We start from the raw sequence: 25,733 nt of genomic DNA on the forward strand, positions 1-25,733 counted from the left end.
GGTGACGCTCAATACATTGGTATTTTTCCATAAACAGGTCCTCTATGTTCTCTCAGGGACTTTCTCTGTTTTCATAGCTAAATGTTTTCATTTCTTTTTTTGCTTTGTGCTCATTGGCTGCTCTTTCGCCTCATGAAGGGGCGGCCACAGAAACCAGTATTCCCAATTGAGATATGTTGTCATATACACAGCGTGAAAGTTTGATCACAAACGAGACCTCAGCAGAAGGAAACCTGACCTGCCCCAGGATGTGCATGCGTGCGTCTGAGCGCCGAGACGTGCCACAGGATCTACTTCCTTTTGGCTTTTTGTTTTGATGTTCTTCGAGTTATCAGCTCCCTCAGAAGCACAAACACAAGACAGAAATGATTTATTGTAACCTAATGAAATTTCACCGTCCTCATGCCCAATACGCAACATTCTTGATGTCTTCCCGGCTTTCTCGCCACCCTGTGATCTTTACTCGCTTGTATGTTTTTAGGACAGACCCAAGCTATGTTAATTTTTGCGACAGCCTCCTTAAACTGATGTGACAGCAAGTGGGAACAGTAAATCTTCTGAGAGTGTAATGTAATCCATCGCTCGTGATGTGGGGCTTGTCTCGGTGTGTTGCTAATACTATTGCTAGCTAAGCTACGCTGCTCTATTTTTGGCTCGAAAGTGACATTATCCAGTACGTATGATTTTTTTGTGAAGATAAAGGACCGAAAGGGCGCAGAGAAAGCTGTGTGGTTTTTTTTATGGTATTCACTGCCACACGCTATATATGGACGCTTATACGGTTTCTCCTTGGACTGAGTTATTCTTTATTCAGCTCAACAACAAAAAAACATTGTTATCGGTTCTCATGTCAAATTAAGATTAATGCCTCAGCTTCCCCACAAGAGAACTTTTATCTTCGGCTGTGGCCACATTGAAATGCGGGTCTTCATCGAAGTGTCCATATTGTTTCTCAAACAGAAACCGATAAAGAGTTTTTATCGGCGAGCGTGCTGCAGGAATCCGAATGAAGCTGTGCTTTTCCTGACATAAAGAGTCACACGAGTTCTGCAGTGCCTATAGATAAGGCTTGTTGATTTATCTGCACTCATTCTCCATATCAGTTAGTAGGATTAAGCTTTGTGGTAATTACAGGGCATTGCCTTCACAGTTGGCTAGTTTTGCGCATCGGATCAATGTTATTTGGTTTAATTATCAAATGCATTAATCAGTTTGTTTTATTTTATTTTGCATATTTTATAAAATATAAATTAAAAATATACTTTTATTATGTAGCTATGTTATGTAATGTTTTGGCAAATTGTGTTGAATTGTAGACAAAGGAAAACAGTTTTTATGTGGTTTTGCGTAATTGCAAACATTTGAGAATAAAACTAACAATAAAGAAATGTCTTGTATGCTAAATATGAATAATATTCGACAATATATTATGAACAGTTCTCTTAATTTTTATATTATAAATTAATAATATTTGACAATATATTATTAACAGTTTTTCTAAATAATTTCTTAATTCTCTTTCATGGCAATAGAAGTACAGTATGGCATCTTTGATCCCTTGCACGCACGCCTTCAAGAGCCTTTTTTGTTTGTGACCAAACAGATCTCACCCCCCATTGACATTTATTTATACAGGATGAGAATTGTAACAGAATTTTAATTTTTAGGTCAACTATTACTTTTATGAACGTTTAACATGTTTCATAGTGCAGTATATTAACAAGGATCTGGTGTCATTTCACCTGTCAGTACTGAATTCATATCACAAACGTTGACACTAGCAGCGATAGGTGTTTGATTTAATCTAGTTTTAAACATCGGAGTGATAGTCTCCTGTGCCGGATCAGATTGAAGTCATGAGGTTTGTGTGTCACAGATGATAACATTGTACGTCTCCTGTAATACACAGGGTAATCCCGGCAAAATTCATCATGTTAATCCAATGTCTCCTGGACAGATAGCGGCACCTGCCACCTCTCAGTATTGTACAGATTTGACTCCCAGCTGTCAGTCGTTGGTTCAAATCTGGGACAGAGAAGCAGCTCCATTGTAATGATTAAAAGTCAAACTGAAATAGCCTATTTCAGGATCTTATAGAGCTTGCAGGTGTGGGTGTGCGTGTATGTTTGTTTGACCATGCATCCTCCTTTACTAATCTCGGTGTGTGTCTCAGGCTTTGTCTTATCTGCCTCTGCATTGTTTCCTGTGTGACTGCTTTAACACAATGCACAGGAAACAGGAAGGAGGGAAACAGGAAATCGCTGCAGGACTAAAGGCTCTATGTTCATTTACTGCTCGCTGTGGAAGTTGCCCATATATTGATCATAAAGAGTTTTTTAAACGGTGACTTTCTGCATTTTATATAAATGACACCAAAACATTTCCAGGCTCACCCAAAAGTAAAAGTTTCACAATTCTCATTACTGTGTCTGTATGTTTTTTAAATCATTTTTTTCAGTGGTGACAACATCACACCGGGCGCGACACAACACACGGCTTGTTTTAATGGGTTTGTCGCGATGTGCCGCGTGGACAAAATGTAAAATTAAAAGAGGCCTAATGTGTTTCTGTTGTCATTTGTAGTGTCGCATCTTGCTGGACGCGTTCAGTAGAGACAGGGTGTTTGCATAATATAAACAAAACTAATTCATAAATACAGTAACCGTTAATAAATAAGCATCATTTTAAAATGGGAAAAACACGATTTAAGAATACAACTTAGTTGCATATTGTTTTACATTACAATAATGATAATAAAATTTGGTTTGAGAATGTGTGAGGAATGTGCTGTATTGTCATGAAGATATATTTTGAATTCTTTATATGGATACAGACTTTCTTTATATGGATACAGACTCTCTGCACAATCCGCAGGACTGTGTTGTAATTCTGTATCAGATTTCTGAGAACTCTCATTACCGCTTCAATTAACCTAGTGATGCTCAGCTCCACTAAAGCCGATCAGAGAGACGCTTATCAATCCTGTTGATCATCACATTCACACAGATTGTGGATAACACACAATCTTACCCCTGCAATTAAACTAATGACTTATAAATATTTCTCAAATTAACCGAACAGAGAGTCGCAGTTTGATAGAGCTGATGTTCTCTAGCCGCTGTCATGCGTTGTCTGTAATTACAGAGAGATGGTGGGGTTGAAAATGAGTGTAGAAGAGAGAGAGAAGCCACATGAGAGACTGAAAAGAGGAGAACTACAATGATTGAGACTAGAATGTAAGAACAAATCTTATCTGATAAGGAATGTACTTTTTTTTTTTAAGTAGATGTGTCTAACCCCTGATGTGTTTTAATGCATTTTCTATCCTCAAGATTTAGATTTTCGTACATGACTTGTCATCAGGTCTTCCCCTTTCAATGCACTAGAAAGTCGCTTTGGAAAAAGCTCTTGCTGAATGCATGAACGTAAATGAGTGTCAGTTGTTTTAAACATTTCATTTTTATTTAAATAGATTTTATGTGGAAAGGCAATTACACTTTTAGCTTCTGTATTACTTGGATGTAAGTACTTCGTTTTTATGTAATGTAGTTTTTTACAAAAACAATAATTGCTGAACCCCCTGCGGTACTGCCAAAGGCAGTGGTTGAAGTGGTCCCATTTTCTTTTAGCCCTAGCTCAGGGAATTATTACAGAAGCACCTCAAAAATTGTCATATCAGGAACATGAAGGAAGGCAACAGTCAAGCTCTGTGTCTCTCAGATGTGAAGTGGAGCGTGACGGTGGACTATCAGTTCTTGGATCGATCTGATCAAGCCTTTAGAGTTTAGATTTGTTATTTTCAGTTGGCTTTGTATGAGTATCTTTAATTATTTTGGGTGTTCCCTTGTCTTATCTATCATAACTTTGCAGGGCAGATAGTGGTCAGACAGGAAGTGCCAACCTCCGCCCAATAAACAGCATCCACTGTCAGATGCATCATAGGGAACTCCTTATCAAAGAATAAATGGAATAATTTCAGTTCCTGCAATTAAAACCATCAACAAGTCTGTCAAAACCCGTACAGTATATGACTCTTTCATTTTGAGAAATGTCTCAGTGGTTTTGTGTCCAAAAATGGAATTCAATGGGGGGCCAAAGTTGTTTGGTTACCAACGTTCTTCAAAATATATTTTGTCATACAGAAAGTCATACAGATTTGAAATGATATGGGGGTGAGTACAGTAAATTAGGAAAGAATGTTCATTTCTGGACACAATGCATGTGCACAAAACAGTGCAGTTTTTGTGTCTGCGCAGCACTTATGATAATGGAATTTTCAAAGACATGCTTGCTGAATGAGATGTTTTAATTTGGTTCTTTTATATATTGTCAAATTCCTGAATCAGCAGTCTAGTTCTTTCGGTTTTAGGTTAACTTGATGTAAAGCAAGCGCTTTAACACTGGAACTTTCTCTTGGGTCACTCATGTGCAGTCACACGTTCCATATGAGAAGACTTTCTAGGACAAAACCCTTCATATGATTTGTCTTTTGGATTAAACGGCAGCACATTAAATATCTCAACATTTTGGTTGATGATGACATCTCATCTCCTCTCCTCTCCAGCTGTGTGGCAGCTGTAAGATTAATTCATGCCACATGTAGCTCATGATCGCTCCATCTTCATTCCATCCTCTTTCCACTCTCTAACATATATTATTTACATGACAGAGGATGAGTGCAGATTTAACAGTGAACTTCTGATGGAGGATAGCACGGCTTTGACGTTACTTATAAGAAGAGTCCCCTGCTTTCCTTCACTTATCTTCTGCGCTTTCTTCTACCTTTCAGTCGTCGAGGGCAGCTCTACTTCATTATAAAGATTTCAGCAGTTCCAGGAGCACAGATCAAAAATAATAAGCACGGGATGTACCATAGAAGGGCTTGGTATCCAAAGAACATGTGATATTTACTCTTCGTTGTCGTTTTCACATTAATGAGAAAAACCTTCCCTGAAATGTTCTTGGTTGGACAAAAGGAAGAACAAACAAAAGCCCATTTGCATTAGCACAACATTTGCGAGCGCAGATGACAGACTCTATAATGTCAAGAGTCGTTTGCAGGCTCATTAGATTGATGGGATTGAGACTGCTGGAATGTCTTCATCATTAAGGAGCTAAAATAATTCCTCTTTATTAGAAGACACTGTGATGTTTGTGTGCAATGTTTCTAGCGTAACACTCGAAACACAAGGAAATCAGAGCAGACAAGCAAAATCAAAATGGATTTATTATGTTTTGTTGTTATTTTATTAATTTATGCTTTTTCCAAAGTGACTAACTGGGGGAATATTAAACAAACTTTCATATGGTGGTTGTTTCTTTTTGACACCAATGACATTTGACAGAGAGCAAATGAATACTTATGGTTCAGTCTTCTGTTTTATTCCTGAGAAACAGGTTTAATGTCGAATCTATACTTTTTCAGAGATTTCGATTTCTCAAATTTTTCCCAGATTTACCCAGACATAAAAGGCTGAAAAGGTTAGACAAAAAGGATCTGGGCCATTATGTCTTTACTCTGTACTCTGTTGTATGTAAATATTTTTTCTCATATACATTTATAAAACAAGGTGCTACAAAGGGTTCTTCACAGCAATGCCAAGAACCATTTTTGGTTCCCAAAAGAACCATTTCGTACCTCTTTATGGCCTAAAAATATTTTTCCCTCAACAAAGAAACAGAAAGGTTTTCGGGTGTTAAAGAATCCTTCACAGAACCATTCAGCCATAAAATGGTTGTTCTGTGGCCCCTTTATTTTTGAGAATGCATATTTCAGAGAATTTTAGACAAAACAAAGCTGACATAAAACATTTTGTCTCTTAAACTGTAAAAGAACAATCTCTAACAAAAATGTTTCTTCTAGGAGTCATTTGGCTTTAAAACATTTCCCATAGGAGTTATTCCGAGCAGAGTGTCTCAATACTTTGAGTTAAATGACTATAATCAACTGGCAGTGGATCTGTTAGATCACAGCACACACACACGCACCCCTATGACATCACATTCTCATCACGGCATCGATGTGTTTTCTGGTCTCCTGTGGCATGTAAAAACAATCCTGTTTGTTACTTCAGTTGATCCAACCAATGAGGTAGTTTAATAGGAGGAATTAAATTCTACTAAGATGCTTATGTGGATCTGAGACACTGTGTGTTTTCAAATGAAACACTCTTGAAAGTGCTCAAATTAATGAGCGAGGCTTGTGTTGACACAGGTTCCCTACTGAACATCAGCTATTGGATTAATCTCTTATTGAGGCTTCAAAGAGAGCGTGAGAGAGAACTAGAGAAGATGTGAGATTGTTGGCGAATGTATGTGATGGTTCACGATAAGAGGCTCTGCTGTGATAGATGCAGACAAATCTCAGATTATAGACATACACTGGGCATACAAATACTGTACATGTACAGTAGTGGCCAAAGGTGATGTCCATCTTTGGACAACTGACACGTTCGCTTTTTATTATGATGTTTTATTAAAGGTGTGTTTGGAGAGTAAACTGAAGCTCAGCTTTGAGAAGATTTTAAGGACGCTTGTCAAAAATACACTCAACACATGCAAATTGTATGTGTCTAGGTTCGACTACCAAATATTACTTATAAAAATAAAATAACTTACAAATATTAATAATTGTAGTCGATAGCCTGTTTCATTTTCTGTGCGCTTTTGTTTGTCTGTGGATTTGTATTTTTTCTATACAGTGTTTGAATTCAACCCATATTCCCTGATACTATATACTTTAAAAACAAAACAACACAAATGCTAATAATAAGTGATGATTGGTTGCTGCCCTCTTCTGGTACATGGAGTGTATTACATTTTGTTCATGTGCTTGGCATGCTCATGTCTTTGTGTTTATAATCCAGTCAAATTATAAAACCATCATTTATGTTGTTTGAACACCACTTCTTATTCGATGTAACCATTTTATGTGTATATATAGTCACTGATTGAAATCTGATAACTTAAAATAAAAGTTCGTTTTTAAATGAATGGCTTTAAAAATGTGCTTTTCAAACCGGGGCTTTTACCAACAGAGGGAGACAGATTGGAATGCAAGATTAAGAGATTTGTCCTCTTATTAATAAATAGTACCACTGACCCTGATTTGTGAAAAATCTATAAGGAAAAACCCTCTGAATTTTCCCCTTTGACCCATCACTTGAAATATTACTAAAGATTTTCCACGAAACAGATTAGTTTGATATGCATAATGCGCTTCAATGTTATCCATTACACAAATAGTCTTACTATTTTGTAAGACGAGAGGTCAACAGAAGCATGGGGTCAATCTAAAGAACACACAACGTCCATGTGCATGTTAACAAACATCGGGCAGAACAAAATGTCCAAGTGATGCCAATATTCTTGTTTAAGGATTAAGGGAGGGATAGCAAATGGGGAGCACATCATTGAGGACATGCTACTCTCTTAGGCCCGTGGACACAGCAGTTCTCTCTCCGCTAATCCTGAAACAAGATAGTTGAGTCCTTCCATTTGAAGTCCTAAAAGACGAGAGGATTTAGAGTCTTTGCGCGTGGTGCATATCTGTTTCTCAGAGAAAGTGAGGGGAAGAGTTTCTGACCAAGCTGGCGGAACAGAAAGACTATCAGGACAGCTGGATTCAGCTTGTTTACCTCCCCTTGGGGGAGTGTAAGTCACTCCTGGATGTTTTGGAGATCTTTTGAGAGCAGTTGGATCTGTGGGGCCAGTCATACTAATGGGATGAATATCGATATTTAAGGATTTATATGTTGTTAATAAATCTTCTTTCTGGTTTCAGGTTACCTGGCCCAACTTCAGCTGCCTCAAAAAAATGTCGAAGTGATTGAAGGGGACAGGGTAGTGCTGCAGGCTTCATACACGGGTAGTGAGATTCAGAGAAACACTATCGTCTGGAACTACATGTCCAGCAATACAGAAATGGTGAGTCTCTTTTGCTTTAAGTAGTTGTATATTTATTTACATTTTTTAATATTTAGCTTTTAATACATTTATTTTATGTTTTCTTTATTCAAAGCACAATTTAAACTTGTAATCACCCAAATTCATAACTTCATTCAAATTCTTGAATTAGCAGATTACTATTAAATAATTGTTTAATGACAGTTTGTGCATTTCAGAACTACTACCTTTAGTGTAACTGATAGTTTTTATATCTAAGATAGAATTCATAAGATAGAATTCAATGGCTATTTGCTGTCTGGGTACCAATACGTTTGAGATGTAAATTGTGACAAAGGTCAAGAGTTCACACAGTACAGTAAATCCCATACCTCTTATACACGCATGTACAATACGACTTGTGTGGACATGTAGCCCAGTTTAGAAGATTGAGCGTGGATTTATAATGAAATCCGATAAGGTTATGTCATTCAAAAGGGTGGGTATTATGGGTGGGATTGTAGTTATTTGTGAATTTTTCTGCAAATGCCAAAACATTTAGCACCATCTGTGCATATTATGATTTGGATTATCAATTGCAGCGACTATATATGTGGCTTATGCTTTTCCGATTACATCATTGCGAACTGATTATATAAAAAGCTGTCTTTACAGTATAATGTATATACTCAATTTTTATAAAAAAATCTTTAAAAGGGATTGCCTAATGGAGCCCAATGTCAAGATAATTGCATACAAAGACCAACAAGCTGCGTAGAAGAGGTTGATTTGTTTGTATGATTTCCACATTAGAGGTAAAAACATGATGAAATTAACCAGTGCTGCTTGATTTATATTGCAAATACATGCTGTAGTGAACATTCAATATGTTGCCCAGTACAGAATCACACTGTTTTAATTTGATCATATTGAAAACACGACAGTAAGTGGGTCATCTCACCATCTGCAAGCTCAGGCCATCTTAACTCAAGATCTTGTATAATACCATGATTGAAATGTCCACTCTTGGCAGCATTTGTGTTTTATTTCGCGTGACAGTAGCATCTCATTAATCGCTAAGAAACTGCATTATCTGCAGATTTGTTAAGCGCTGTATATTCTTCAATTGAGATTATTTCGTCACACGGAAGGGTCATCTGATATTCTGTCCTCAACCTCTAAGAATGGTAATCTCATATAAAATGAAAATTATCATAGTGTCTATCATAGCGTATCATGAGTAACATACATTAGATCCTTTCTCAGTCTCACAAGTCTCTCTGACATAGACCTAAAACCTAGATTAGTTTTTTTTTATTTCCTTCTTTTATTTAACTAGAACTGACAATTTGACATTATACTATGACTATACATTAGAATCATCAAGTTATTGCAAAATGCACAACTGCTATATTGTTATAATTTTTATATATCTACCCTAAAACAAACTGTGCTTATGATTTTGTCTCAAACAAACTGTGTAGAATTTGCTCTGAGCAGAGTCTCGTACAGACACAAGCCAAATCACTATATTATACTCTACGATTAAAAGGACCGTTCACCCCAAAATGGAAATTCTGTCATCATTTAGAAGACTTTTTTAAAAATGTTGGTAACCAAAAACCGTTGGTCCCCATTGACTTCGATTATATGGACACAAAAACCAATGCAAATGAATGGGGACCAACGGTTTTTGGTTACCGACATTTTTCTAAATGAAATATCTTCTTTTTTGTGTTTTGAAGAAGAAATACAGGTTTGAAATGTGAAGAGGGTGAGTAAATGATGACAGAATGTTTGCTTTTGGGTAAACTATCTCATTAAATGAACATGTTTGCTCAAAAATACAAACAAACAAAAGAGACTAAATAAATTAGCCAATTAAGAGACGTCTCCTTTTTGCTGGCTCATAATCAAACATGCCTTTGTTTAATCGCCCTCAACTTTTTTATAGATCATCTCATATGCTGATGGACAGTTGAGCCAGGACCGTGCCCAGTTTACAGGACGGGTCGGTTTTACCAAAGCAATGCCCAACAACGACCTGTCCCTGTTCATAAACAACACAAAAGCATCTGACACAGGACGGTACATGTGTCAGGTGATCATCCCCGGGGCCTCAGGGCTCATTGGAGAGCTGACCCTCGATGTGAAGGGTGCGTATGTATTGTCGTATAGTCCACACACACATGCATCTTCCTCTGAACTTGTTTTATTGGTAATTTTGTGACAAGGGGCTCTTAAAGTGCTACCTAAAAAATGCAGCTCACTAGATTTTAGACACACTGGTATAGTGTACACAGTATACATTGGTACAGTGTTAAAAGGGGTAGTTCGTCTTAAAAGGAATATTCAGTGATTTGTTTACCCTCCAGTCATTCAAAATATATTTTGTGACTATGCATTGGAAATCAATGGGTGCCAACATCATTTGTACAACATATGTCCTTTTGTGTTCTGCTAAAGATAGAAAGTCGTACAGTGGAATGAGTAAATGATGAATAAAATTTTTTGGGTGGACTATCCCTTTCCTGGGAGCTTTCTTAATCCTGTTTGCCATTCAATTGCTTTTGAAAACACACAATGATAATTTAAAATATTTTATACGCCACATGCACTTTTTTGTCTATTTTAGTCCCTCCCTCTGTGCCGGTGTGTAAAATTATTGGCAAACCAGTTCTTAAAGGAAACATCACACTCAGCTGCAACTCAGAATCTGGAAAACCAGCCCCCAAATACAAGTGGACAAGAACCAGCCCCACCTCAGAAGTCTTCTTTTCCCCTGCGCTAAGTGAGCCTGTTATCATTTATCCCTGTGAATTGAATTATCATCTCATTCTGAGAAGTTGTGTTCTTTCAAATATTGGATATATAGTTTTTAAGCATGAAAGTTTTACTGTGTGATCTTGTGTGTTTCATGTATGCAATGTGTCGTGTTTTTATAGATGAAACAGCGGGAACTCTGAAACTGAACAATCTGAGTAGTAATATGTCAGGAAAATACATGTGCATGTCATCCAACTCTGCAGGAGAGCAGTCGTGCTACTTCGAACTGAATGTTATCACTTGTATGTACATTAATACTTCTGCTTATTTCACAAATGTGACCCTACATGTGAAAACCCAGCGAAAGTCATTTTTTGTAATTTACTGGTTTGTACAAAAATATCATCCTACAAAAATGTCAAAAACATTGTGTGGATATATACCCTTGACATCTTTAATATTGACTGAGTAAGGCCATGTTAAAGTTTGATATTATGGTGAAATTAATCATTTAAATTCCCAAAATTATATTAAGACTTTTGTCTGGATTTCACAGGAAGAGCAAAAATATTTTCTCTCTTTCTAATTACACAATACTTAATAAATTCATTTATATAACTATCTTGTTTGTTTTTTTCCACAGCAACTAATGCCGGCGTCATTGCTGGTGCTACGGTGGGTTGCATTGTGGGGCTCGCCCTGATCATTCTCGTGATCTTCTTCTTGTGGACGAGAAGAAAAGACACGGAAGATGACATAGCCAACGAAATCAAGTAAAGAAATTTGTAACAAAACTATTTTAAATATGTTTTGAGTATGAGAAATGTTACTTGAAGAGTAGAGTCTAACTGGTGCTGTCATATGTGTGTAACAGGGAAGATGCTCAAGCTCCTAAACGCGTCTCATGGGCCAAAAGTGGCACCGGATCTGACATCATCTCTAAAAATGGCACCCTTTCCTCCATTCAAACCAGCCCTCACACACGGGATGCCCACAACCACCATTATTACCCCCACTCTCACCCGCCTTCTGACACCGACTCCATCATCACAGCCACGGGCAGCACAGCCGGGTACCGCTCCCAGCCACCAGCAGATTCCACGCTCGAACGTACGTTGCTGGGTTACAACACCAACACTCCCCGCGGACCCTTGGGACCCCACAGCACCAACGGAGGCTCCATGTACCCCTCAGTCCCCCGGACAGCCTCTGCACAGCCGCAGATTCTACGTCCGCCCATAATCCCCACCACCGTAACTGCTGCCAATATCTCCCGCATGGGAGGGGTGCCCATTATGGTGCCAGCTCAAAACCAGGCTGGCTCACTGGTGTAGGATCAAACTATTCTGCAGAACCGTTGAAGGTAAAACGTTCAAGTGGTGCAGGTATTACCTGTGACCTCACAAACTGAAGCACATTGGAAAGGACAAATTGTAACTGTCACTGTAAGTTCATTGCCTCATTTTATGGAAATGGTGTAATGGAGTTTGATGTAATTTGTATTTTTAAATAAATTAAAAGTAATTAGGTATATGTAAAGAGGTTGAGAAATACTGCACATTTTATTGTTTTATATCATCATTGTTTACTGCAAGTATTCCATGAAGGTTTAAAAGTTTCTTTACACGGTTTATGTAAAGTTGAACTCGTGACGAAAAGAGAATGGAAACTATTAAGATTATTCACATTTTCCTTGTTGAGAATCATCCATTTATTTTATTTTTTATATTTTTGCAAACTAAAGATGCTAACTTGCCTTGATGAAAACAAATGAAAATGCCATATCATTCCATATTATAATATAGAATAATTATAAGAGCATACATCATAGAGAACGACAACAGCCTCCACTTATAGAGTGATATATATATATATATATATATATATATATATATATATATATGTTGCTACACATTTGCCTTCAAAGGTTTTCTTTGGCCCAAAAAATATATATATTTAGGAAAAAATCTGTGTTATGAATATATGGTAGCTCTCTTTTTAGAAGTGTAGAAATTTGCAGTAGCTAATTTATATATGTTTAACATTTTGTACCCTATGATGTGGTTTACAACTTTCATAGGGCTGATAATGTAAAAAATATAATTATGACTATTTATGACATTCCTCTACTATAAATGTGTACTTTTTTTGAAAGTCAGTGGTGATCATTTCATGACAGTAGATAAAGACAAGATGTTTCTGTGAATAGGGTATAATGGCTACAAACCAAAGATCTACTGTTGAAGGGTTCATACTAGTAACTTGCTGTCATTACACAAACTGTTTAAAGTTGTCTGACACAAACACTAATATTTGTTAACAAGTGATCCCACACATGATATTATGAGGCTGTAGATGGTGGTTCTAAGGATAAAAGGACCATTTTACAAGAAAATAAATACACAGGTAAATAAAGTATTCTGTAGACGAAAGGAAATTTGAGCACAACCTCCGATCAGACCAATATCATGAACCAGTCTACTTGTGTTCATAATTGCTTTGTGAGAAAATGCTGAATGGATTACAGGGCACTGATTTTACAACACAATTGTTTAAAATCATTTAATGTACTTTTTAGAACATCCCCTGTATGCTAATAAACTTAGTATACTGGCTGTATTCATGTCAGTCACGGTTTAACCACTCGACAACCTCAAACTGCGCAGTCTGTGGATATTTGAACACTTTGTATTCATATTTTTTATTAAAAGAAACTGTAAAAAGCATTCTGGTAGAAATGTATTGTCACTTTTATATGCTCAGCAGACGAAGGGCAACATTTGTGTGGTTGAGAATCTGAGATTTGTGGTAGATATGTCAATTTTTGTAAAAGAAAAACTTTGGTTCACGGGTTCACCATCTAGTCTCAATAGACACGTCCTTAGGGAGAAGCACACTCATTTACCCAAACCTTGTGTACTGAAAATGGCTTATTTAAAGAATAAATTTGTTGTTACATCCATTAATACAACAGCAGCCATTGGTGTCAGTCACCTACATCGCATATCTAAGCTGATGTCACTATATTGTTTAATATGTGAAAAAATTTAAATGAACATTGCTGTGTTGCAGATTAGTGCAGTGTAGTATTACTAAAAGCACAGATGAGCAGCAGTGACTTGCTTGAATGCAGTGTGACTGACCTCTAGTGGAATATAGAGGTATAACATACATTGAGGAAGAAACGATAAACGGACATTGACATTTATTGGATCTGTAACTCAGCAATACTTCACATTCCTCCATGTCCCTTAGTAAATAAGAAATATATACATTAAAGATGTAAGCACAAGGCATGAATGATAGTTAATCTTGTCAACAAAAAAAACAATGGTTTTATAAAAACAAATAGTACATTGTGAAATAAATGTAGAACTGTATATAACATACACAGGATGAACAAATTATTCAAAATGAGATAAGTCACAAGGTTTTTCCCTATAACTTGGCATTAATGTAGAACACGAAACATGCTGTATCTTCAAACAACTTAGCTGAAATGAGGCCACAATACTTAAACAGCAAAAAGCAGAAAGTCAGGATGGATTATTTTTCAAATGTGCTCTTAAATCAATGCATCTTCGCATTACAGAGATGAAATAATGCCCTTCTCATCACCTGCCTTCCAAACGAATGTGAATGATAGTGTTATGTAATATTGCCTGATGTTAGGCTTGTCTAAAAAAAAATAATAGTACCTGATCATAGATTTGAACCAATCATAGTCTGCCTGTTACTCTTACACACTCCTTATGGCTTTTGGCCCGTAGTGACATACGTAGAAAACATGAAGAGCACCAGGGGTTATGGTGTGAACCTTGTGGCTATGTGAATACAGGAAGGGCAGTGAGATGAGCAAGGGTCGAAGGTCATTAGATACGCAAGAGAAGGATGGTTAGATGTTCAGGGTCCGTCTCTGATAATGGGTAAGGGAGCTCATGCAGCTGGGCTGGACAACTGAAGGTCGAGAGACAGAGGTGGAATAAAGATACCTGCCCTCTCCACAGTCTCCCCAATGGCAAATCACGTTCGGTCTTTAGGTAGGACACAAAACTGAAAGATAGAGAAGTGATATAGTTTAATGGGGTGAAAAGGCTGGCTACAAAAAAACGTTAAATTGAAGGTTTCTGAGTTTAAGGAAGCAAACTTTAACTTAAACTGAAATGTATTTTTGTCTGTTTTAAGAGGTGCTGTGAGTTTCCCTTTTAAATCAAAATAATAACATAAACAATTATCATATAAATATTATAAATATAAAATAATAATATAAATAAATGAAGCATATTCACTATTGTTATTACAATAGCATGTAAAATAATATGAAACCATACAAAAATAATTTAAACAGTGATACTTTTATTATTATATATCTTTTAAATAGAAATATATTTGAATCTGATTTTTGGAAATTCTGAATGTTCTAGAACTACCTTTCAAAATATAGTCAGTCAGAAGGGTTGGGACCTTGTCACTGTCCTCTTTGATGGCATAAAGAACTGAGGAAATGAAAATATAAAAAAATGAGTTCATAGTATGGATGCACCGAAGTGACATTTTTTGGCTGAAACCGAATACCACGAAACACTAGGCGGAATACCAAACACGTTTTTTCGCTTAATTTATTTAGCCATTTTTTTACTGTTGAATAAATTGAATAGTAAAATGTGCTTTTTAATATTTTCTCTTGCTTTTCAAAGAAAGATATGTACTAGATACTATTTAAAATCCTTAGAGATGTAATTTCTCTGTAAAAACTTTCATTTAATTGATTATATTTTATTATAAATATCTGCTCTAATGGACAACATGTATTATTATATGGCTTTATAGCTCATTAAATATGAAAACTTACTTTTACAATCATTACCTTGATGGCATTTGTATTGTTAACTTACTTTTTGTGAGCATTTGCAAGTCTTCCACGGATGGAGGAGTCCCTTTTTTCTCATATGGAATGACTGTGTTTAGATACTGTTGACCACAAACAAGTAAGAAAAACACTGTTCACGTAAGGGTAGTAGAGTCATGTTACTGCTTATGTAAGCTTGTTTAGTTAAGAGCATTAACTGAAATGCACTTCCTCACCTGTCTTTCTGTCCCTGAGGTCCCAAAGGTTTGTCTAATACCTGTCTGTAGGATGTTGGACAGACCCTCCATGCTGAAGCGCTGGAAAACATTAAAACATAAAATATTAAATTCCTTCATGTAGATCTAATGTGAGATCTGGAATGAATCCAACCAGAGCTCTTGAACCAAAGCAAAGCAGATAATAGGACATTAAACGTTATTGCTTATTATTTTAAACACCATTTAGTGTTTTTGTAGTTTACTTTATAGTGTAAAATTATGCAGTCTCTTAAAGGGATAGTTCACCCAAAAGTGTAAAATCTTTCAGCATTTACTCACCCTTATGTTACTTTAAACCTGTGTGACTTTCTTCTGAAGAACACAAAAAATAATATTTCGAAGAATGTAGGTAACTGAACAACATAAGCTATATTGACTTGACTTGACTTCCACTGTCTAAGCACAAAACCACTTAGACATTTATCAATAAATCTTCTTTTCCGTTCAACAGAAGAAAGAGCGATATACAGGTGCATGTGAACTATTCCTTTAATACGAGATAATGAACTGCATGTGTACTTAGATAAAGTTACTTTTAGGAAGTAGTTGCATATCACAAAGAATGATGCTGCCTGACACATCACAGCATCTACCCACATAGAAAACATTCAGAAAGCGTTTCATATTTGATTATGGTATACAAAATAAAATTAGATAGACAGTGAGCTTAAATTGGAAAATAAGACGTAAACCGGTGAGTGTGCTACTGTGACATAATAGAGAGAGCACGATACAGATCCTCAAGTGAGACTGAGGCAAACCCGCAGTTACTTGGACGAAAGTAATCGGATAACAGCAGCATTACTGTAAGAGGAAGCCAGTATTGCCTTCACAGCTCATTCTGCCGGGGAACGAATGCTTTCTCTGCTCTTCCAGTAAGTGCTAAGTGCAGCTTAATAGTAATGAGGCAACATCCATTAACCGCAGAGAAAAGATGTCTGAGCGTACAGACCAAACGATCTTCAAGGTAAACATCTACCATGCAGCAACCACACACTCACCTTCACAGGCATGGTCCCGGTTTTCTCGGAGCGAGTGGAGCCTTGCAGACTCATGGCTTTGTCTTTACGTTTAGTACGCTTGCTCAGGTCCTTCTGCTCCTTCTGTCTGTTCTGGACCTCCATCAGAGCCGTGATGAACGTGTTCTTCACCTCCTTCTCGAACTCTAGCTCGTCCCGCCGGGCCAGCTGGGCCACCAGATCCTCCGAATACTCTCGGATAGCATTCTCCATCCGACACAAGATTTCAAGCAGCGCCGAGCTTGGCATCAGCCTCAGACCTAAATGACAAAGAGCAAAAATGTTGAGTTTCAGAACACTTATGATTGTAGGCTTTGATGCATATCGGAACATCTGTTGGGATCTTTATAGAAACTAAGGAGAGTTAAGAAACGTCTTAAATTGTTCCTCGTCCAAGCTCATTGATGCCTTTGCGTTGAGATACTGTATTAAAATATGTCATTTGATCATGGTTTTAGTTGCGTCTAGTATTTTTGTTTGTATCCGTTTCATTCTAAAGAGTAACATCTTTGATTTTAAACACATTTTTCACAGTTTCATCAGTCTGTGGCTTGAGAGAATGCTGAAACAACACATTTTAAAATAGAAACCTACTCTACATGTACACCCAGTTAGATCTCTCGCTCTATTCCTGGGGAGACAGAGCGTGCCCAAGCATACTGCACATTGCATGACCTTGATCTGGCAGTATCGATCGAGACACGTATACGATAATAATGCTCAAGGACTCTGACTGATGATTGTAGTCTTATCTTAAAGAATAACAACAGCTATCCCATATGCTTATTCTATATAATATTATTACAATTAAAGAGATAGTTCAGACAAAACTTTCTCGAATGACATAAGGGTGAATAAATGATTTATATTAGATTTTATATTTATATTTGGGTGAGCTATACCTTTAACTGCTCTAAGTTTCATCATATCTCATTTAAATATTGAAAGATAAGACACTTCATATTGAGATTTTAAATGAGCACCTTCATAAGAGCAGTTGTTGTTGGAGGCCTGAGACAGCATGTGGATCTCTTCCAGGAGGGAGGGGCTGCTTTTAGAGGATGAGATCCCAGTGTCATCTTCCTCCTCTTCCTCTGTTTCTCCAGGATCTGGAGAATTTTCCATCATCTCAGCGATCTCCTCGATAACCTGGTGATGAAATAATGGACGTTTTTAATGAGCATTTCAGTAGTGTCTTTGTGTAAAAGAGTGTAAAGAAGTCCCTGCACTATTACTTTATGACATAAACCGAGCCATCGTCAAATATCACATTCATATGCTAAATCAAAGTCTTTGTGAGGTTCACCTGATCAGCTGTAATAAGAGGCTCTTCGGTTAAACAGTTGGCATTTTCATTCTTCTCATTCATCTCGTCCTCTTCTTTCTCATGAATCTTAAAAGCCAAAAAAGCATGAGATGCTTCATAACATGTTTGTGAGAGTCAGCAGCATCGATATGACATAACAAGGCAGGATTAATGGCTCCATTATACTCATTGTCAGTGTGCTGACGAAAGTGCTCTCAAATGTTAGCAAAGCCCCTGTGGTTGACAGATGTTGCATCCAACTGTGTCCTACAATAAAATATTTTGCATCTTACTGCAAATACTGATAATAAAACTTTGCTGTGGCAAGTTACAACATTATTAGACATTTACATCAAATAAAACCGGTGATAAAACAGCTGGATCAACTATGCGAAAAATATCATTGCCATAAAATACCGTCTGACAGTTAGTCAGTCAATTTTTGGAGCTTCTGTGGGATTTTCTAACACGAGCCGTCTCTAGAGTAAGTGTATTTGGTGCAAAGCTTGTGACAGTGCTCTGGCTCAACACCAGGGAAAGTAGATCAGATTGAGTATTTGGCAGTGAGTAACCCTGCTGTACTTGCAGTCCATTTAGCATTATTATACACCACACCCTGAACCTAAAGGCTAAAGCTGCATGGATCTCTAGATAATACTGCAGACATTCGCTTCTGGGAAATAGATGCCTTTTGACGATAAAATGACTGTATCATATAAAAAACACAATCATTCAAGTTAAAGTATTGAAGACAAGAGATTTAGGTTTAGCCAAGTAACGGTTCTTCTACTAACCGAAAATAATACTTGCCAAAGATTATATATTAACAAGATGCGCCACTGCCGTTACTATGAAAGGGGAGGATTGCAACGCTCAATATTGCTGAATCTCTGTGGCAGGGCTCTAGTGAGGCGTTTTTGCAGTTCCAGTCGATGAGGCGACCTCGAAAAAGTTGATGTTTAGCGCAATTTCAGCTTACAGTTCATGTCATGTTTAATTATTGATGGGAAATATGTTGTTTAATTGTTGCAAATGGCCGCTGAGTGGCCCTACTTCCGTAAACAGACTTTGTACAAGCTAGACATACTTTTAAATTGTTGGCTAATGAAATTTACTTCGTATTTCTTGTTATCCGAAATTATCTGCAGGGACTCCATTCTCTGTGTACCCGAAGTTAGGTTCAGGCCACAAAAGAGTGCATGCACAGTAACGTTTGTTTATGTTGTTGCTTTGAACCCGTCTATAATATAAATAATATAATATTACTGTGGCTGAAATATATTACAGCAGAACAGATGGGATTTTTACCTCTTGATCTGAGTAGTTGCCATTCAGTGTTTCTGAGTTGGGGTCGTCCCAGCTGGACACAGGGGAGGGCATGTAGTTGTCAGTCAAAGCATCCCACACACTACAAGAACACACGTGTGAACATTTATATACACAGTGTTTCAAACAACACATACAACGATGACTATGAAACACACAAAACATCATGAACAATGCATTGAATAAGCACTCATTTCACATTTCACAGCCTTGTCTTTTCTTCATATGAACATTAATTTTGAACAAAGTGTTAAACGAAACTGAAATCTTGACTATCTGTTGAGTTCATTACAAATGCACAATAAATGTCAGCATGTGTGTAAGATTCCCCTTAAAATAGTTACTTGTCATGTTTCTATAACAGGGTAGTGACAAAGCTCTCTCTCATTTGTCTTTTCTTTCGCTTTGTGCTTTTGTTCAACCATTCGAGGAACAAGTGGCCATTGACAAATGCCCTGATCTCTGAGAGCACACGGACACAAGCCCACCAGCCTCCATTCCAAGCTGGTACAGGCTCATTGTCTACCCATATTTTACTGTCTAAGGCTGTCTGATTCGTGTCTGAAGAATTCTAGATGCAGCAGTCCTGGTGCTCCAGAAAATGTACCAACAGCAGTACTTTAAAATACTGAGAATTAGTACTAGCACAGGGACGGATTTGTGTCTGAATTGGAGCCAAGAACAAAACCCACAGGCAACGAGAACACATCACAGCGGGGATACAGAAAACGACACGCTAACAAATCATAAATCAACTGCATATTTACGGCAGAAACAAAAAAGTCTGATGAACAAAATATGCAAATAAAATACACTTTGATCTATTTCGAAATGTGAAAGTGGATGCGATAGATATCGAGCAAATGCATCCTTGCATAATATTTTCTGAGCTCTGAGGGAATGATCACCTTTTTTTTCTGTTGATTTCTTATTGATGACCTAATCTTCATTTATTTTCATATTTAAAGTTTCATATTTGCTGGCATTGTTCTTAATAATTGATGTACCCTCTTTACTGTTACAATTACAGAAAATGCCCTTTGTCCGTCCTATTTTACGAGATGTCTCGGATTTAACAGCAGAAAATGGTGACAGGCTTGTCAGCACAGACAAATATCAGGCCAAACAAAGCACTGAGGCGTATACAAATTTGCTGAATAATTCACAGCTGAACCGTGGAGTACACATGCACGCAGAGAGACACTGGTGATGGACAAATGGCATTTTTTGATTGGCAGGCGAGTTGGCATGGATGTCAGACATAGCTTCACTTCTGACTGGCCTAGGGAAGGCCAACTGGATGCAAATATATGATATAAAGCAACAGTACAATTTTTGGTATCAACAGCAATAGTATCTACAGCTTCTGTTGTTTTATATTGTAAATTATATTAAAAAAGTGTTTCACACCATTTTGAATTGAATTTAATGTGTACTTCTAATCAAAAATAGTATACATTATATACAATATGTTTTAGCTTACTCTTCATCTTGAAGCCGTTCCTCATCCTCCTCGGCATGTGATTGGTTACGCACAGGTGCCAGACCCTCTGTCTTGGTGTTGTAGTTGTGGAAGCACACGTTCAGCTTCTCGTCAAATTCATTGACTAGATCCTCCATGGACTTGAAGCTCATCATCTCAGAGAAGTTCTCCAGCTCTGAGAAGTCTTCACGAGACAGCGGAGCAAGAGGAACGGTTTTGTACGGCCTGTAGGGAGGCTCTGTATCAAGCTCCTCCATCTTGCAGGGCCGTAGATCCTCAAACTCCTCATCCAGGCACACCAGAGGGGCCTCCATTCTGATGCCCTCTAGATCACACAGTCACGTGGAGGTCAATGCTGGAACAATCCTGATTACATGGGGGACAATATGAGATTGTGGTCAACCTGTTATCGTCTCACCACATCAAAAATGTGAAATCATTAATATTGCCAGTGAATGTCTACTGGAGATTTCCCTTCATACACCATGGACACAGCGATGCCATAATAACAATTTTTTTAACCTTCAGCGACAGGTTCTTAAAAACATTCAATCTAAAAAATGCTTTTGTAAGAAAGAAGTTTCTGTTAAATGTTCTTATTGAAGCCACACAGCCAGAAATCATTGTTTTATAAGTTTATATAACCAGGTATTACAGTAAACATACTGTATTTGCCAGATGTAATACTAGTTTATAAAATAATGTATGTTATATAATTTTCTTGTTTTCTATTATTTCTTTGTAGATATCGTTGCGGTCTCTCCAAAACCTTGGATGTCCAAATTTGCTGTTTTGCAGGAAATGGAAAAAAACACAGTACTTTTTAAATGATTGAAAACTGCGTTGTCAAAGTTGACAAGCACCTTTTGATACTTTTTATTGGTTAGATATTTGCAAAATCTGTTGACTAACAAAGGGTGACTAATAATAATAATTCATGGCAAGTGTCGAATATTGTGAAAAGTGTTATAGAATTTCAATTGAAAAATCTAAACATGAAATTACATACACAACAAAAATGTGCCATTATGATTATGCAAATATACAGTTTGGACATGTCATTCAAATTATTGTTTATCTTTGACTAAGCAAGCGTGTATGACTGCTTGACTGCATATACTGTATTTCAAACAGAAGAAGAGTAATGAGCTTCATTTGCGATGCAGTTGATTCAGCAGAGTCATGGGGATTTTTTCCCAATGAATTCTGGGACTTTTTTCCCCCTCAAGTCAAACAGCAATTATATCTACCACTCAAACCACATACACGTTCTTAAACAAATGATAGCTCTTTTAAAAATGAATTACTGAAAAACATTTAAAAAATCATTAGTGCCTGATACAACACTTTATATTGATTTAGAAATATTACCATTCTTTATAAACTCAAAGTGCTCATACAACAATGCATTCTGTATTATATATTATATGCAAATCAAGACAAATGAAGTCCAATTATGTTACATCATAACGTGTAGCTACTCTTAAATTGTAGTTTGTGTGTCCTTTTCAGCCTGTGATCTGACAGTTTCCATGAATGAGCTCCAAAAGCTTTATCAGGCTTACTGTCAGGTTAAAAGCAGCAGGATAAAAGGCTTTTTAAAACAGGGTTGCATTAGCTTTAACACAGTACATTACATTACTCAGCAAAGTGCCATATCACTAATGCTATAAAACACTAGACCCTCAATCTAATGTGAAATTTTCTGTGTGTTGTGTTTATGCACGGTCCCTAGTTTAGTCTTGATTCTAGTCTACACGTGGATCTACAGTATGTTTCTGCCCAAATATTTCTCTACCTGTGTGCTATTTTTACTAGTTTAAAAAACCTTAACATCAAAAACCAAGGAGCAATGCAAAAAAGTAATTTAATGTTAGGGTGATAAATGGCTGCCTCTCAATTACACTTCCTAGGAAAGGGGGATGGATGCAGTGGGCAGGAGTGTAAATAGCATATTGACCTCAAACCAAATCGATGGAACACAAACTGTGGCAATGGCATAAAACACTTTTGTTGTTGAACAACAGTTCCGCTTTGTATGACGTAATGTAAATGGGCTTTGCATTCTTTATCAGTACACTGATGAATGACAAAAATAATTTGTCAAAAAGCACTTGGAGGACAAATTTCAATAAAACATTTATTTGAAGACATAATACATTTTTATGAGCCCATTTAAGGTTCTTGCACCAGGTGTGACCTACATCCTGAAATATGAACGTGAATATGTCCATGTCACGAGATAAGATCAATGTAACAACCCATGATGGGAGGAAATATGGCGGATCTCATAAAGCATGCCAGAGATAAAATACAACATCAGTTCTGCTTCAATAATTTATAGCCATTTCTTTAAACCACATCAAATGGATTTAAAAACAATATTTTTTAATAATGTCCAAATCAGATACTTGGTGCAATATCATAATTTATAATATTTTAACATATTATACATTATGACACAAATAATCATGTCTAATTGTAAAAATCTTTAACAAAAAGACATTAAATAAGATTAAAAAATTAAAGATGGAGATCAAGGTTACCCCACTTCCCACAGGGAATAATGGTAAAACAATTGGGGGATGGAAGCAGAGCATGGAGGAAAGAGAGGCAGGAAAAATTACCTGCAGAAGAAAATCTCCTTGTGTATCTGGTTAGAACGGGCCCTCCTATTCCTCCGATCCGAACGAAACCACCATCAGCAAATCTTGATCACAATGTAGACGAAGTCATTCCCATCACACTCACAAAAAGACACGGCTGCACTGAATACCCTGCTCGGTCCACGGCGTCTCGTCTTAGCCAGACGAGCGTCAGTGTTGTTTTCTGATCATTAAGAACCCGTCCTTTCCTCTTCCACAGAGCCTGCGCATTGCTACGGCAACTGACGAAATCATCCCACCCTCCCCCTTCTACTCCTCTCCTCATGCACCTCGCTCTCTCCTTTTGTCTCCACCCCTACTCCCCTCCCTTGCTCGTTCTCCTCATCTGCTGTGAGCCAGATCCCTCCATATTCATGAGGATGGGGAGAGAACACAAGAGGGCTAATAGAGAAAAGCTGTGGTAGGGCTTTATTCACACCTTGCTGTCATCGGTCACATCAGGGGTGACTTGCCAGGATGCCCGTGCCCCCCTCTCATTACCCCCGAAAGCACGCTTTAGGGATTTTCAAGGAAGCCATTTATACAGATTTCAGCATTGGCTTCTTACTGTCAATCATTGCAAATGAAAGTGGGACAACAAATGTGCAAAGCTGTGTGCCAAGTGATTTTGTTGCCAGATCAGTGCTTGCACCTGCATGGAGGCTTGATTAGATTGATATGTATATTTCCGGCTGTCACGTTATTAGATGGCTACCACATAAATATTGTTTCCAAAGGAATTGACAATGTTATCACAATATCATGTTTTTTTAACAAATATCAGTCAAATTGTGTGTGTTCTCTTTGTTTGGTCAATAAATAATTCAAAATGTGTGTGGAGGCAGAGAGAAAGAGTTTGTGACCATTGAGGTTATTAAGGCAGGTGGTGATGTATTTACAATATATTCATGTGTGAATTATCAAAATATCGATAATTGTGGTTTTTAATATCACTATATAATGTCAATACCAATATGTTGTACACCCCTGTAACGTAGAGATCAGAGTTGGGTCCAAATGACTTGTGAAAATGCTATTTTGTAGTTCTTTTCTTTTCTGAAATAAATTTTTGAATTAATTAATAAAGTTTGAAGAGTTCATTTGCAAAAGTATATTTTTTATTTTTAATAAAATTCTTTGTGCATTCCAATTAATATCAATCAAACTGCAGTTGGGTTGTTTTGCTTTAGTGATAATAAAAAAATACAGCTTACAGAATTAAACACAATAAAAACATGATAAACTAACTATGAGTTTTGAAAAAAACTTCATCTATAAAAAAACATATTGAAATTCATTGAAATATTGAAATGAACAAAACCATAACAAATAAGTTTAATTAAAAAGTGAGCAAAAACTAAAAAATGTTTATTTAATATTATCATGTTCATTTCCATTAAGCTTTGTCTATAAGCTATCTAGTGAATGAAAAAAGCTGAGTCAAATGCAGACGGACACAAAGACCATGGCTTATATGAACTGATGGAGCATAAAGAGGACTGCCGGTTCAGTTTGGTCACAGTATTGCTGAGTCTCCGCGTACGTCACACACACCTCCTGTGTAACACCATCCCTGCTGGCGTTAATCTTTCCAGGGTTTTAATCTGTGCCTCAGACTATACACAGCCTCACACAAGCACATAGCGACGCCTTCCTGGGTCATACACAAATAATTGTGTGTTTGCGTGCTTACAATTGGCTTCCCATATTCTGAGGATTAGCTGTGGACAACAGAAAAGACTTCCTTGGTTTTGTGAAGAACGCGACAGTGGCACACGCTGCAGTGATAGTGTGTTGACATCACAGGATGTCTAATCCTTATATAGCATGGCTTCCTTCTCATGCCACAGAAATATATTGCATTTGTCGACGTAGTATTTGAATGTACTGTCTGAAACATGCTGTGTGACCAAACTACAAATGCAAGCGTACTAGTAATAATGGCCAGCAGTTGAATATTCTTTAAATAAAAAGCATAACTCTTTATTATCATGCTTTGTCATTTATGAACATTTGTTGGCTTTATATGTAGGCCTACATAAGGGCACTATTCTGCTTAATAGAATTACAAGGACCATAAAAGTCTATTAATGGTTAATAAGAAAGAAAATGGAGTAAAAACTAACAGTAGTTGGTCTTTCTGGAGGGGGAGGAACAGTCTGCAAAGCTCAAAGACA

General features: G+C 37.1%; 2 protein-coding genes across 4 annotated transcripts in view; one reads left to right on the forward strand and one right to left on the reverse strand.

Moving 5' to 3' along the window:
• esama (endothelial cell adhesion molecule a) overlaps nt 1-12,329 on the forward strand; it is a 28,086-nt gene extending 15,757 nt beyond the window's left edge. The window contains exons 2-7 of the mRNA XM_079448135.1: nt 7,784-7,926; nt 9,839-10,040; nt 10,520-10,675; nt 10,830-10,952; nt 11,294-11,423; nt 11,525-12,329. Of these exons, the coding sequence (XP_079304261.1) occupies nt 7,784-7,926; nt 9,839-10,040; nt 10,520-10,675; nt 10,830-10,952; nt 11,294-11,423; nt 11,525-11,984 (1,214 nt within the window). The 3' untranslated portion in view covers nt 11,985-12,329. The remainder of the gene's footprint in view (nt 1-7,783; nt 7,927-9,838; nt 10,041-10,519; nt 10,676-10,829; nt 10,953-11,293; nt 11,424-11,524) is intronic.
• A 1,510-nt stretch (nt 12,330-13,839) lies between these two features.
• On the reverse strand, nt 13,840-23,833 carry fez1 (fasciculation and elongation protein zeta 1 (zygin I); the record flags this gene model as incomplete). Of its 3 annotated transcripts, XM_079449357.1 has the most annotated exons (10): nt 23,539-23,833; nt 20,912-21,277; nt 19,411-19,510; nt 18,103-18,189; nt 17,780-17,945; nt 16,779-17,056; nt 15,736-15,816; nt 15,546-15,621; nt 15,081-15,146; nt 13,840-14,703 (listed from the first exon to the last, which is right to left on the reverse strand). In XM_079449357.1, exons 2-10 carry the CDS (start codon nt 21,223-21,225, stop codon nt 14,687-14,689), a joined length of 1,185 nt encoding a protein of 394 aa, XP_079305483.1. In that variant the 5' UTR covers nt 21,226-21,277; nt 23,539-23,833. The 3 variants fall into 3 exon arrangements, with proteins under 3 accessions (XP_079305483.1, XP_079305484.1, XP_079305485.1); XM_079449358.1 differs by lacking the exons at nt 13,840-14,703; nt 15,081-15,146; nt 15,546-15,621; ... (2 more) ...; nt 17,780-17,945; nt 18,103-18,189 and adding an exon at nt 18,289-18,369 and having other exon boundaries at nt 23,539-23,796; XM_079449359.1 differs by lacking the exons at nt 13,840-14,703; nt 15,081-15,146; nt 15,546-15,621; ... (3 more) ...; nt 18,103-18,189; nt 19,411-19,510 and having other exon boundaries at nt 20,908-21,277; nt 23,539-23,785.
• Nucleotides 23,834-25,733: the final 1,900 nt, after the last annotated feature.

This window comes from Barbatula barbatula, assembly GCF_947034865.1.
Source record: "Barbatula barbatula genome assembly, chromosome: 24".
Classification (NCBI taxonomy): Eukaryota; Metazoa; Chordata; class Actinopteri; order Cypriniformes; family Nemacheilidae; genus Barbatula; species Barbatula barbatula.